The 16428-nt window shown below is 36.3% G+C and overlaps 1 protein-coding gene across 2 annotated transcripts in view; it reads left to right on the forward strand.

Moving 5' to 3' along the window:
* Positions 1-16428, forward strand: part of btz (barentsz) — a 157385-nt gene that overhangs the window by 103732 nt on the left and 37225 nt on the right. Inside the window, exon 7 of one of the 2 annotated variants that reach the window (XM_067150141.2) lies at positions 4904-5027. In XM_067150141.2, the coding sequence (XP_067006242.2) occupies positions 4904-5027 (124 nt within the window). The remainder of the gene's footprint in view (positions 1-4903; positions 5028-16428) is intronic. The other variant, XM_067150142.2, reaches the window with a different exon arrangement.

The following is a 16428-nucleotide window of genomic DNA, read 5'->3' on the forward strand; positions in this document are numbered from 1 at the left end:
CTTAGAATGATTAGCAAAACAAAGAAATCCTGATCATTTAAAGGGACAACAGCAACAAACTTTTTATCAGAAAATGGCATAAAAGGATTAGAACCACTTTTAAAGGATAGTTCGACACAAATTTCTTGCCGCACATCAGTACTCGTTTAAAATCCAAACTTTTGTTAAAACTGCAATTCTGTAATTAGGTAATACACACTCACACTGAACTGAGAGTGTATTTACATCAGATAATGGTAGGAATGTTGTTAAATATCTACTGCCGAATATTATGTGATTGGTCCAGCCAATGGACTAAGGCGTCATTTTCTGTCTGAAATGCAATTGGAGGTCAAATTTATTGAAAAAAATATTTGATGAAAGAAGTGATTTGTTTGTTGGTGATTGGTTTTAGCAAGTAGTTCACAGTTCTGTATTCCATTTACGATGCTGCTGCAGTATGTAAAACTCTGAAACCGATAACACTGAAGATCACGGAGGAAAGTAATTCCATCATTTAGTGAAAATAATTATCTCAATGCCATCCATGGATTCGCAAAAAATTATCTAATGGAGCCAAGGTAGCTGAAATGGCACAACAAATTCCGAAGGGTGAACAAATAGATGTGAACAACATAAAACAAATGCTTGATGGCAAAATTGTGCACTTATCGACAGTGGAGAGGGAAGTGACAGCGATATTGAAGGAGAGAATGGAACTGCAAAGAAAAAGGTTTTGTATGGAGCAGCCCTTCTTAATTATCTTGAGGGTTTGTTGAATTATTTAAAAGAGGAAGAAGATAGTTTGTTAACAGACTCCATTCCAATATTCATATGAAAGATAACCCTTTTGCATTAAAAAAATAACAAAAAACAGAAAAGTAACAGACTTTCGGCAAGGTGTAAAGATCTTTGAAAGCAATAAAATTAAATTGTTTGTATTTTTAATGTTTTATTGTTATTACTCTTATTATAAATTATTGTGGTGTTCCAGAGCATTTTCATAGATGCAAGTTGTAAATAACCCTCTGTTTTTATCATGTCTAATTGTTAGATGCACCTGTTTTTCGCAGTGTGTGAAATCGCAAAAATTTTGCTAAATTTAGAAATTTGGCCCAAAATGTGAAACTACAGTATTTGCCATTAGATAAAATTGCAAAATAACTGAAATTATGTGGAATCACTCTTTGATCAAACAAGCATAATGAAATTTGATTTTAAAAATAAAGCGTCTCATCTAATAAAGCAAATTCTCACCGTACGAGAAATTTCATTATCAGAATATTTTGAACCATACACAGTGTTCAGGAATCTAGTTGGTAGTTGATGTAGTTGTGACTGCGATTCTGTTTTCAGAATTTGAGCATTTTGTGGAAGCTGCAGTGCAGGCTTTATGGACGCCAGTTAGTAATGTTGATAGTGAGAGGTCATCTTCAATGCATTGTAATATAATGTCTGGCGAGAGAACAGCTAACTCTCAGTAACCTCTGTATTTTTTAGACTAATATGTAAATTATGTATGTTTAAAATACAGTAATGGAATTTTTTTCAAACATTCATGCTTTGATATATGTAACGTGTTTTTAGCAGAAACATAACTATCATGTTCCTTGTACTTATGTAACATAAAATATGTTTTTACTGAACATATGCTGTCAACTATCTTGTGGTTTAGCTTTATTGCTGAAAAGTGGATATAAAATTTAGTGAAATAATTGACAAAATAAAACGAAAATAGCAAAAAATATACAGAATTAACTTTTTTAAATGACAAAATTATAAAAATTTCATCACAAACTGGTGTCTTTGCAGCATTAATTTATTTAATCTTCTTGTACAGTTAGAAGTCTGCACGGGCTCGAGTTAAAATTAACAAATGCTTGTAGGCTCAGGCCGGCTCAAGCTTGATAAAAGGAGCAACAAACGTTCATGGAATTTTTAATCTATGAATTATAATTAATTCTGATGATAATAATAATCACTAAAGCTGATGCCCTTCGCCACAGAAAGTGGAGGATAGCATGTTTAACACTTTCAACCCTACCATATTTTAACATGGATCCTGTCTTTGAACTGGGTCTTTTTACTCATTTTAAACACGTTATTATGGAACAGTGAAACATATTACATGCCTGATTTTTTTTACCGTATGAAGGTGTCAACCATCTAAAATGAAGATGTTAATCAACAAGTGAATATCTGAAGTAATTTAATTATACTAGTCTTATGAAAAACATGAAAAAAAGTATGGAAAAAATTTTTTACATTGAGGTTATACCAATAAGCTTGCTCAAACAATAAAAAAATAATCATTTAATGCGACTACTTAGGCCACAAATAAACACAAATGCAGTGGAATAAAATATTTACCTATTTAGGAATAGTTTGTTTTCGTATGGTAGTCCTGAAAACATTGGACTATAAACAGTCAACATAAATAAAATTCCGGAAAATCTATCACGACTCAACAATCGACTGGCAAATCCTGTCTGATAAAAGGGATCAGTAGACCAATAATCACTAAGTTTGGGTAGCTTCACCACACACATATGCAAAATTGTTGCAAAAACCAATAAATTTCATGAAGTTTTACTGCAGACCACCAGTGCCACATGGAATTTTCCTTCAGTTTGCCCTGACGTTTCATTGCCGCAGTTGTCGTACCTGCATATCTGTTAGTTTCTGTTTTTATATTTTTTATCACATCATCACTAAAAAAATTACTGAAACAATTCATTTCGTCACTCCCCGCGCAAAACTGAGTAGAACCAGATGCCGACTGGAAGACAGGTAGTTGTGGTTGGTCATCTGTTTCTGAAAATTCATCATCAGGTTCAGATGTTCTAGCAGATATTCCCAGCACAGGTGAATCATCAGCCTGCGTCTTTTTGTCTAAACGAAAAAAATAAACCCAAATTTCTGTAGGTGAAGTATTTCTATCGTTTGTATTTGGAGTAAAATAATACAGCTAAACACTTACGTTCCAAAGTGACGTAATAAATAAAAATCTTACCTGAACTATCGCTTGATACGTTATCCGGTTCGTAAACAGGGTCGTCATCACTTTCATCCATCTCTGAACCCGCTTCTCCCGATAAAATATCCAAAATATCACTATCATTGAGCCGGCGTGAATACATGTTTACACAGTAACACAGCTGACAGCGTGACAGATTTGCCGCACGCTGCACACGGCACACCAAGTGCTTTGGTAGAGGTCACGGCAAGGAGAAAATGCCCTGTTTATCGTTTCAGTTCAAAATTCCCAATAGCTGCTGCATTCTAGTGGTCACTAGATGAACTATTACCTCCAACCAAGGGATGGAAACCGTACGTGATACGTGCAGCTGGATATAAACACAAGAGAAAATCACGCCTGTATCACATACGGGCGCCGTCCAGAAGCAGGAACGCAGCGCGCCCGTATCCCGTACGGGCATAGTGTTAAAAGTGTTAAAAGCGGACCCTGCACCAATGCGGGACTAAATGATCGGAAAGAAGAAGAAGAAAAGGGTCTTGGAAGACATTCATGCCCAGGTCACCTATCTCAAAAAAAATTGCCTTAAAAGTAGGATTACAAAGATCCTTTGAGAAAATTGAGATCATGCCCATGAAACCCCTGAGTATGAATAAACCAAACCAAACCCCATGGCACAGCAGCCCCGAAGGGCCATGGCCTACCAAGTAACTGCTGCTCAGCCCGGAGGCCTGCAGATTACGAGGTGTCATGTAGTCAGCTCGACAGATCCTCTCGGCCATTATTCTTGGCTTTCTAGATCGGGAGCATGAATAAAATCTTCATAAATGATCAAAAAATTAACATCGTTCTACAATTTAATTATCTTGGAGAAATCATCACACACAAACGAGAAACATGAATAAATAGAATAGAAAAAGCCAAATTTCAACCTGGTCAACATACAATAAAAAATGTCTGTCGAAAGGCACTGAGATCTAACACTATAAAACCGTAAATCTCCTGGAATCCACTTATACGTGTGAAACCCTGTTCAAAATGAAAAACGAAAAAACTGATCAGCTCCTCAAAACTGAAAGAAGAATCATCAGAACTTGCATAGATAAAAATACCAGGTTGGATGAGTCTGGAGTTTCCAGTCCACCCCGAAAGAGTTTGGACCAGTGATAAACGCATTTTCTGCTTACGGCACAGATAGGTCTTATGGCGACGATGGGATAGGAAACGGGCTAGGACTGGGAAGGAAGCAGCCATGGCCTTAATTAAGGTACAGCCCCAGCATTTGCCTTGCGTGAAAATGGGAAACCACAGAAAGCCATCTGCAGGGCTGCCGACAGTGAAGTTTGAACCCACTATCTCCCATATGCAAACTCACAGCTGTGTGCCTCTATCTGCATGGCCAACCCGGTAATTGTACAATAAATTATGGTAATGCCATATTGTAAAATGCTTTTTTTGATAAAGTTTGCATCATAGTAAGCTACCTGAGGACTAAGTTTTTATTTTGTTTCTCACTTAGATATTTTATTTCTTTCTTCTGCATACCATACACAAAGGTATCCTCCAGGCCTGATTGCATATGTAAGGAGGGAATAACACCTTTTTTTAATCAATAACGGATTGTGTTTTTATTTAGTTTAACATTTATTTCTCCTGGACTTGAATATAACGTGCTTTTCTTGGTCTTGGTGTTCCATTAGTAAAAGAAAAGGCAATATTTTATGTAACTTTATTGCAGTCCAAAACAGCACACCAATGAAATGACTGTTTCAAACATCAAACTGATATTGTATTTTAAAAGCCTTAATTCTCCTCTTTTTCATCATCAGTTTGAATTGCAAGTAATTATACATACAAAAAAGTAACGGTATTTCTTGTGAAGTTTCTTTATTGTGTATGGTAAATTCTGATTTTTGTAAAGTGTTTTTCTTTTCCTGTTTGTGACAGGTGCAGGTAAATAACCACGTCATCAACCGAACAACAGATAATATAACTCGAGATATGGGGCGTGTGAGTCTTAATGATCAGCAGCTTAGTAATGGTAGTAAGGACTATCCAAGGAGAGCCAGCAGTAAGTATCTCATACACACATATTCTCTCTTATTAACATGAATTGAGGAGGTCTCTGGAAGAACAACCTAACTCCATAAATAACAAGATGGTTAAATTGACAGCGAAGATTTCAGTTTATAATAAATCATCTGATAGATAACATTATGTCTCTAAATGGAAATAAAACAACCTAATGCAGGTATTGCAACTATAAAATAATAAGCACTTGTTCTGCTAAAGATAAAACAAAACATTAACATTGCAGGGAATTAGGTTGTTCTTTGATAGATACCCCAGTGTCATTAAAATAGTTGTTAGACTGAAGTTATCATTTATAGATGCAGCTAAATTCCAGATGAAGGCTGAGAAATGTGAGAAAAATGACCTTTATATAACTTTATTTCATTTTTATCAGTAATGAACATCGCTTTATAGCTTAAATAGGCTGTACCCAAGGTAAGTTTTTTAAGTGAGTACCGTTCTAATATAGAAAAAAGTAATGCAATTTTTCATAAACTTTTTTTTGTTGTGTGTAAGCCTGCACCTTAAACTACTTCTCAACATAAGTTCCAAGCATATTAAGGCACTTGTCATATCATGAAACCAGCTTCTGAATTCGATTCCCATAGAAATCTGCTGCCTGTTAGGCCGGCCACCGCAGCATGGTCGTTTTTAGGTCATCATCGGTTCCGCTGACCTTCTAGATTCTTTTTCAAGTGCAGGAACAAGTGGTAGGTGCTAGGTCAGGACTGTAAGGAGGATGATCAATTTTTTCCCAACCAAACGAAGCGATGAAGTCTCGGGTTCGATTAGGCGTGTGAGTCAACTTTGTTGTAAAAGAAGATTCCACTTTTCAGCACTTAATCTATTAGCTAATCTATGAATTTTACATAAATTTAGCTTAATGGCTTATCGTCTAATTATAATAGTACATGTTTTGTTCCAATTTTGCGGATCATCTTCAGCCAAGGAAAGCGTACATTACAAAAATTGACATAAACAAAACATTAAAAGATGTAAAATTAATTAAAAAGGTTTTATGTTCTACACTGATAGTGGAGAGACCACATTAAAAAAAAGCATAGTGATTTTTAAGTTTGTGTAGAATTATGTCCACTGATGAGACATTTTTGTTGCGTTATATTCTTTTTTTTCTTCAAGGAGCAAGTCGCTGTTATTGCTAACACTACGTTGTAGTATAATAATACTTTGTGGCAGGTAAAACTTTTTAATATAGAGTTGGTAGTGCGCCCTTATTGCATCCAGTAACGGCGTAAATAAAATTCTCCAACTACTCAGACGATCTCAGGGTATGTTAGCTATAAATTTCACTTTACATGAATAACCAACTATTTTATTAACTCAATATTAAGCTTAGGAAAGAGAAAATCATATTATTGACTTATTTTATTCTTCAAAATTCCAAATAAATATAATGATATTGTCTTTATGTACATATCAGCTCTAATTATGATCACTTGTAGTCTTGATATGAGCTAACTTCCTCATTTTCTTTCATTAAACTGTTAATAAAACTTTTCTTTAACATTTAAAGATAAATAATGTTCTGTATTGAACTGAATCACAATTAAGTTGAAACAAGAAATAAAGTGTTTCAACCTATTCGATACAAGGAAAATAACAAATGTAAACTTTATATTCTTATTTGATTAAAAGCGGGACCGGTTTCAACCACTATTCTGGGTCATCATCAGCTGATTAAATAAAAATATAAAACATTGCATAGGAAAATAATAAGTAAAGGATAAGTCTTTCACTAAAAGCAGTTCAAGAAGCACTATAACACTACAGGGATTAGCACTGTGTGACGTTAGATCCTAAAATCCAGAAGAAGTCGAAGATCAGTCATTTAAATGAAGCAAGGTGCAAATTCCTGACGAGCAGCATAACATACGTAATGTCCGGCACTGTGCTTCAAAATGTTTATGAGAATTGGTGAATAATTTAGTGAACAAGCCTGCAAATACCGCTAGGCGTGAAGTTATAATACAAATTAATAAATTTGTAAGTTCTAAAATTATATAGAAGTCGAAGATAAGTCACTTAAATGAAGTAAGATGCAAGTTCTTGAAGAGCAGCACAACATACGTAATGTCCAGCACTGTGCTTCTAAATGCTAATGAAACTCGGTGAATAGTTTAATGATCAAGCCTGCAAATACTTGTAGGTGCAAAAATATGTTGACATGTCAGCTGTTCTGCATCTCTAAAGAATGTATCACACAAGATCCTGTAAACATTAATATATACTCCAATTATATTAAATTGTATTATATATCCAATAGATATCCAATAGATCAAGTGGAGTTTTAGGGATGCACATTGCAAGTCATGCGAACAATGGTGAACATTTTACACTAAGAGAAAAACACCTAAACACATTTTAACACTACAATATTATTATTTGTATATACATGATAATCATTATTGGATTTAGTGATGCTTTGAATTGTACATTATGTTAATATTAGGTTCTATAATCAGTTGAAGATGACCTGAATAGGGATTGAAACTGGTCCTGTATACTAATGTGACATAGATATATTTTAAAAGCTATATATCAAAGTATTGTTTAGGTGGAGGATTCCCATCTTTATAATTGTGTATACATGTAGATATGGTTAAAACTGACACATTCTTAATTTGTGGCTGGTATAAATTTGCTATTCATTGCGGTATCCATGAAGTTAACCTGAATAAATGGTAGATAAAATTAGGAGCAAGAGTGTGTGTTAGTCAAATGGCATAGGTTATATGAGACTTACCTCTCGTTGTGGCATGTAGTGCGTGGTGTGTTGTTGTATGCCTCATACTAACGGTTGTGAGATTCAAAGGAAAAGGAAGGGGCGGGGCAAGGGGAGAGGTCATGGAAAGGAGAGGGGGTGGAGAGGAAGGGGGAATTAAGGCGGGGCCGAAGGATGTGGGGGAAAAGAGATGGCTGCTGAGGAAAGGTGCTGTGAATATTATGAAAAACTGAATTATGACTTGTTGGTTGGTTTGACGTTTCTGAAAATGGGAATTAGAAGGTCAAATAGAATATTTGGCTTTTCTGAAATGTCATTAAGATTATGATTCAGGTTAAAATATTGATCTATATGTATGAAGCAGCTTTCAGTAATGTTAAGGAGGGGTCCTTTGTTGATGAATTTGAGAATTTCCATATCTTATTTTATGTCTGTGAATTTGTGATCATAGTCATGCATAAGCTGTCCTTCAGCTGAAAATTTATTGTACTTCAGGGCATTGACGTGTTCCGAGTACCGCATATTAAAATTCCTCCCGGTCTGTCCGACGTGAGAAGAATTACAACTGTTGCAAAAAATCCTGTATACTCCTGATTGTCAAGATAAATATCAGCTAAAATGCCCAAAGCAGGAGATCCCATTGGAAGGCCACCCTGTTTATAAATAATGTTGTTGAAGGAAAAGTAGTTTTTAAGGACAAATTTAAGAAGAGTTACAAAACCTATGCAAACTTATAACATAATAAGACAAGATTCTCAATACCCAGGCAGTCAGGAAAAAGCCGCTTTGTATAGTTTCATTTACAGAGCGCTAAACATCCCTCTTTCTACTTCTTCCTGATACTTTTATGCTTATGCAGGTCGTTCAGAGCCTCTTCCAATCTTCTCTTCTTTCCACAGTCTATTGTTCATTACTGTCTCCCATTGTAGTCCTCTCCAATTTACATCCTCCACCTGATCCCTCCATCTTGTTTGTGGTCTTCCAATTGGTCTTCTTCCAGATTCTGTCCATTCCAGAGCTCCTCTTGGTAATCTTTCTTGTCCCATTCTTTTGACGTGGCCGAACCATTTCAGCCTATTTCTCTCCATAGTTTCTTTTAGGGGGTTGATCTGTGGCGTGTTTCATATTGTTTCATTTCTTATCTTGTTCCTCTTCGTTTTACCCAAGATTCCTCTCAGAAAGCGCATCTGTCGTTTGTAATCTTCTGGGATCTTGTTTTGTCCCAGTCCGACATTCTGATCCATAGGTGAATATTGGCAAATAATGATTTATATATGATGATTTTTGCTTTGGAAGGTAATTTCCAATTTCTAAGTATGTCTGTAACATAGTAATACAATTTTGAGCAATTTCCTATCCTCTCTGAAATTTCTTCCTTGGTGTTTCCTTTCCCAGTTAGCTTACTTCCTAGGTATTTAAAAGCATCTACTTCTTTGAGAATTTTTCCATTACATCTAACATCCTTAATTTTTTTTTCTTTCTTTTTTTTTTTTTCTCTAATGATTGTCATTACCTCACTTTTCGTTAAACTTATGTCCATGCCTGCTTCTTCAATTGTCCTGTGCCAGGTATTTGGTTGTTATCCCAGTTTTTGTTCATTTCTTCCCATAATGTCACATCATCTGCATATGCTCTGACTTTCATATCATTTGCTGTTGACCCTTTCCTCATAATGTTGTCCATTACTTTATTAACGAGCACTGGTGAAAGTCTGTCTGTCTGTAAACCATTCTGATTTTTTGCCATCTATTATAACACAATTCAGACATTTATTATACATGTTTCTAATTCTGAATTACATTTCTCTTGACAATTCCATTCAATTCAGACCTTGCCTACCTCTTCTCTTCTATGCCATAAGCCTTTTGTATATCTATGAATGCAACTTGCGATGTCTTTCTCAAATTCCCATTTCTTTTCTACTACTTGTCTAGCTGTAAATATAGCATCAATAGTTGATCTTCCAGGTCTAAATCCTTATTGTTCTTCTCTTAATTGTAAATCTATCTTGTTCTTGATTTTTTGTAAAATTACTTTTCATAAATCTTCATGCAATGACACAGTAATGCTATTCCTCTATAGTTCTCACAAAGTGCCTTATTACCTTTTTTAAAAATAGGTACAATAATTGTCCTTGTCCAACCATCAGGAACCTCTTCAACAGTCCATACTATTTTCATTATTCTATAGAGCCCCTGCATTCCAATAGGTCCCGCAGCTTTAATCATTTCCACCCTGATCTCATCTATTCCAGGAGCTTTGCCATTTTTCATTTCTAATACAGCTTTTTCTACATCCAAAATTTGTAGATCTTCTCTTCCTATTTCATCTGATCGTAACCCACTCTAATGGTGATATTTCTTTTATCTTCATCTATTTCCTTCGGTTCATTTGTTTCATTTTGTCCTTCATATAGATTTTGGAAGTATTCTTTCTTACTTTCAAAACTTTTTTCTTCCCACACGGGTTTTCCATCTTTGTTGATTACTTTTGATGTACTGTATTTTCTTTTTGCTTCCTTCTGTTACCTAATACGCAGTGTAATATTTTCTTGTCGTTTTTATAATTCTCTTCTATCTCGTTTGTGAATGTTTTCCAGGACATCTTTTTAGCCAATGGTATCATTTTCCTTCCTGCTCTGCTTAGTCGTTTCTGTTTGTCTCTATTATGTTCCGTTCTGTTTCTGAACCATTCCCTCCACACATCAATCTTCGTGACAACTTCTGCAATTCTCTCATTCCATTCTTCCTCAACATTCTTTCTCTCATATTTAGGTAGTAGAGTTTTAATCTTTTTCCTATATATCTCTTGGATTTCTCTATCTTTTAGTTTCCAGCGTTGATTCTCCCTGTCTTTTTTCCTTGCATATTTACCCTTTCTGAATTTTATTAATGCCTCCACCAATAGTCTGTGGTCACCGTCAAGATTAATGCTTGTTATCACTTTCATATATCTGTCAAGCATCGTCTCATTTCTTCCGTTATTATTATATAATCAATTATGGATTTCTGTTGCAAGTTCCAACTGTATCTGGTAAACTTGTGACTCTCTTTTCTTATACCATCCATTACGGATGATCCATTTATTTCTCACATGTCTAAAAATATCTCCCCTTCATCATTTCTGTGATTCTCTGTGGCTTACTATAACTGTTTCATATCCTCGTCTATCATTCCCAACTCTGTCATTAAAGTCTCTTATAATCACAGTCCTGTTAGATGTTACAACATCCTCCAGTTTAGTGATAAACTCTTCCTTTTCATCTATTTCACAACCAATTTGAGGAGCATAAACCTGTATTATATCAAAGATATTTCCTTCCATCATTAAGTGAACACCAGGCGAGTTGGCCATGTAGTTAGTGGCGCGCAGCTGTGAGCTTTTATCCGGGAGATAGGGTTTAAACCCCACTGTCGGCAGCCCTGAAGATGGTTTTCTTTGGTTTCTCATTTTTACACCAGGGAAGGCTGTACCTTAAGGCCACAGCCGCTTCCTTCCCACTCCTAGGCTTTTCCTATTCCATCATCACAATAAGATCTATAGTTCCGTTTGTATGACTTTCGACTTGACGGTTAACCGGACGTCAGGCGGTGGTGCCAAATTGCTATGAATACAAACAGCTGATTTACGATACATAACACGAACGGAAATGTATATACTGGAATGCAAGTCCATAATCAATTATTCTTTGTAGCAACATACATAATGTACATAAGATGAACAATAATACACAACACATTTAAGGCTACAAGATAAAAATAGGCCTATGTCAATGCTCGAACAGATAAAACATGAGAAAATAAAATAAAATTTCTACTCACCATCTAGAAGAGCTTGCATTGCTGTTAGATCCAGTTTCCCCTAAAGAAGGAATTAATCCTACAAAGGGAATACACCACTCATTTCTGAGTCACTATTGGCATTGTCATCGCCTGTTGAGGTTTCACTCTCGCCTGACCCTAAAGAGATAATAAGGTCTTCAACATAATCGTCTGTGAGACTTTCTTTCCCCCAAGTTTTAATCATCTCAGATTTTGTGTGTCTCACAACGTTGCTCTAGTCCTCCGCACATATACACTCTACGGCTTCGAAAATAAGTCTTTCAACTTCCAAAACTGTGAAGAATCGGTTATTCTCAGGCACATAATCCTTTACTTTGACCCAAATCAGTTCTATGGCATTAAAATGGCAATGGTATGGTGGAAGGCAAACTACTTTATGCCGACGCCTCCTGGCTATTTCATCCACCGCATTAAATGGGCTCTGAGGCTTGTTTTGTTTCACAAGATGCACAAGATCCCACTTCCTCATGTCATCACGAACCGAAATATTGTGCTCCTTCAACCACTTAACTTATTCTTTCTAGCTGCCATTGTTGGTGCTTTGTCAAGAATGATGGAGTGGTAGGGGGCATTGTCTATGATTATAATCCTATTTTCAAGGAAGTTGCTCAGCAGGCTTTCTTCAAACCATTTCTGGAATGTGCCACTCTTAATTTCCTGGAGGTAATCTCCAGTTTTCTTAGATCAGAACACACACAAGCAATTTGGCACAAAACCTTGCAAAGTACCGGCGTGAATCACTATGACTCTGCCCCCCTTCCCAACAGGTTCTGGCATAGTGTCTTCTACTGAATCATTGTCCAGCCTTTGCTCATTCTCCATGGCTAAATGGTTAGCATGCTGGCCTTTTGTCACAGGGTTCCCGGGTTCGATTCCTGGCAGGGTCGGGAATTTTAGCCATCATCGGTTAATTTCGCTGGCACAGGGTCTGGGTGTATGTGTCATCTCCACCATCATTTCATCCTCATCATGACATGCAGGTCACCTACGGACATCAAATCAAAAGATGGCGAGCTGAACATGTCCTCAGACACCCCCGGCACTAAAAGCCATACGCCATTTCATTTCCATTCCATTTCTGGGAATGAGATGCATTAACCCAAGTTTCGTCCAACCATACAATAGAATCAAAATTCTTGTCAATAATCTCTCTCAGAAATCTGCATGCCACATCACGATACTGCTTCTCTCCATCAACACTCTTCGCCCATTAAACTTCTTGTACCTAAAACCCAGATTTTTAACTACTTTTCTAAGAGAAGATTTGCTCCCACTGAAAAGTTCACTGTTTTCAAGAGAACAACACAGTTTCTCAAGAGTAGGATATTCTTTTGCGGTAATAGGTGTAAATATGCCGACGAATCGCATCTTGTTGAAAAGAGTCTAATTCCATTACCGATTCAGGCTTATTCCTCTGCTTCCTTGGAGTTTCAAGTTTGGATGGCAGAGTCTGGTCCTCGGCAGAGTACTTCTCCTTCCCTATGCTTATAACTGTGCTTCTGTTAAGTTTGGTCGCATAAGCTGTTCTCTGAACTGCTTTCGCAACAGGCAAGAGAGGCGCGCCGTTATCTTTCTCCTTCTCGAAATACTCCCTAACATTGCAAACAATTTCCCGGGCCTGGCTCCTTAGTGGAGTACTGCAACCGAAGGGTTTTCTTCTTTTCGGAGCTTCATCCTTAGACATAGGCATCGACATGACAGAGTATCAAATTCACACACGGGTCTAAAATTAACTTACTATATAACTACCGAACGAAATATTAAACTAAGCTACTATATAAACTAGATCACTGTTGAACCTTGTTACACACTATTCACTACAATATAATGAGCTATACTATTAAAAAATACTAAACAATAAACTTATATACTCTACACTACGAAATATAAACAAACAACCTAGCACAAAGGCAAACACAGACCACCAAAAGAATTGAGCACAATACAGCACACACGACAACACTGCTAATCGGAACTGGAGTCTAACGCGCTCTATCGGAGCGATCGGCTGCCTATGATTGGCTGTTGATTAATTCACTTACCCTCTGCCCAAAGGCAGCGCTCGGGCGTCAAGTCGAAACTCATAATAACTTAACTATATCTGTGTCGGTGCGACGTAAAACAAACATCAATGTAACATTAACTGAACTTCAATTCTGTCGCAAACATAATCCACATTGAGTACTTTGTTGGCCTGTTATTTAGCCACTATTATTGCAACATTATTTCTTCTTTTGTTCTTCCTGACCACCATATTTTATATCCCCTCTCTAGGACCTTACTACCACTCCTTTTTAAAAAAAAATTTTCACTTAGTCTCATTATCGGTATGTTTCTCTCTGTCATTATGCGTGTGATTTTCTGAATTCTTGCATCTTTTTCTAAGTATACTACATTAATAGTCCCAACTCTTATATTTTTCTTTGAACAGATTTGTTTATCGTCGGAGCCATTTTGGCCGTCATTTCTGACAGATCTGCACAAAGGCTTCGTCACTTTTGGTCTTGGTTTTACATTCAATCCGAGGCTTGTTTGATTGTTGAAAGTGATGTTCATACGCTACAACTGGCTTGCTAGGCCTATCATGGATCTTTGTGTTAATATTTTGTAATGAACTAGCTGGTCGGTGCCTGACATGCATTTCCTCATGTCAGTAAGTTTAAAGGTTTACCCTCCAATACTCGCGGGGGGGGGGCTAATTGCAGTGGTTACCCACTGGGTGGTGGGGTCATCACATCCCTACGCCAACCCTCTTTCTACTACTAATTTCTAAAAGGAAATTGACAGCATTTATTATATTGCTCACATTAATGACTATAACAGACCTTTTTGTTGATCATTCATAAATTGAAACACCCTGCTCAACCCTCGTTAGAGAGCCTACAAACTAAAACAAATTTCTTGCTTTTACATGAGATAATAAAATCTTTTAGATTACTAACTTTTTCAAGAAGCAGAATTTCAAGGTAGTTTTCTGAACACCAGTTCAGATATTTTATTCAACATGCGTACCGTTAATGCTAGTAAGAAATTTTCTAATTCTGGCATATATAAATGTCGTCAATGCAAGTCCTGCTACAATAGGCCAAGCTTGAAGTAGTTTCCAAATATGTTATCAGGAGCATATTGATGCTTAGAAACATAATAGATTTTCAGCCAGGTGCGAGCACATGGCGACTTTAACCATCATTTTGTGATGTTTTGAACATTGCAGCATGTATATAAAATGATCAAACTGTCTAATTAATTGGAAAGATGTATATATTTAATTTATGATCGGTTATTCTAGATTATTATGTGTGTGTATATATATATATATGGATAGGGTTTTTTGCTTGAATGATTAATCTGTTTTTCTGAGCATTTGATTCTGATGATTTTATAATTCTTCGAATTTCAACAATTAAAAGGAATCATCAGAATGAAATGCTCATTCAAGCAACATAAAACAAGGGATTATTACAAGACGTTTAAACAGTATCAGTCTAAGTATACTCCACCAACACTTATGCTGAGAAATGAAAATGGGAAAATGGCACATAACAACCAAGACAATGCAAGTACCTTGGCAGTCTACTTCAAAAAATTACTGCGAAGACCCAAGGGAATATCTGGAGTTTGACCCCAAACCAAAAAACAAAACATCACTAGAAAAGGTTATACCACCAACATATGAGGAAGTGATCAAAGCCATTAACTTGCTCAAGAACTATAAAGCAGCAGGAGAAAATCAGTTGGTTGCAGAATTATAGAAGAATGCCAATGATCAAACTCTCCGAAACTTGCATAAACGTATTATTGACATATGGAACTCCGAAAAAATGCCTGAGGAATGGAATTAAGCAATAATCCACCCCCCTACACAAGAAATGTAATAGGTCAGATCCCAATAATTATAGAGGGATATCCCTTGTTGATGTCACATATAATATCTTTTCTAAAATTATTCACTCAAGAATACAGGAACAACTGGACCAAGAACTTGAAAAGTACCAAGGAGAATTTCGGCCAGGCAGAAGTTGTCCAGATCAAATCGTCAGTCTTACGTGGATTATGAAGCATCAAAGAGCTCGAAGTAAGAACCTAGTCATCACTTTTGTTTACTTCAAAAAAGCTTATGACAGTATTCATCGGGAGTCATTACTGAATACCCTTCAAGAATTTGACGTTCACAGAAAACTGATCAACCTTATTGGAATCACTCTCAAGAATACTAAAGCAAAAGTTAAATTTAGAGGAGAATTGTCAGAGCCATTTACAATCAAAACTGGACTTCGGCAGGGGGATGGTCTCTCACCTATTTTGTTTAATTGTGTACTGGAGGAGGTCATGCGAGAATGGAGAAAGAAATGCCAACCGAACATCAAGATTGGTAGAAATATAAAACTAAACTGCTTAGTATTTGCAGATGATCTTGCACTACTGGCAAATAATGTGGAAGAGGCTAAAGTCCAAATTGAACAACTAGAAAACATTGCAGCAAAAATGGGATTACAAATTTCATTTGAAAAGACAGAAATTATGCCAACTTTTGAGGACACCCATGTCATTCAACTAAACGATACCAAACAAATTAAGGTTGTAAAAAAGTTCAAGTATCTCGGGGAAATTATAACTTGGAACTTAAATGAGAAAGCCTCAATAGAATACAGAACAATAAAACTGAGACAAGCACGAGAAGTCACATGGTCAACATATAAGAAATCTCTCTCGATAAATGCCAAATTCAAACATTATTGTGCACTAGTTAAACCTGAAGCAACTTATGCAAGTGAATCTCTGTTTAAGTTGAATACCAAAGCAACAGCGGATAA

Source organism: Anabrus simplex, chromosome 6, assembly GCF_040414725.1.
Source record: "Anabrus simplex isolate iqAnaSimp1 chromosome 6, ASM4041472v1, whole genome shotgun sequence".
Taxonomy (NCBI): domain Eukaryota; kingdom Metazoa; phylum Arthropoda; class Insecta; order Orthoptera; family Tettigoniidae; genus Anabrus; species Anabrus simplex.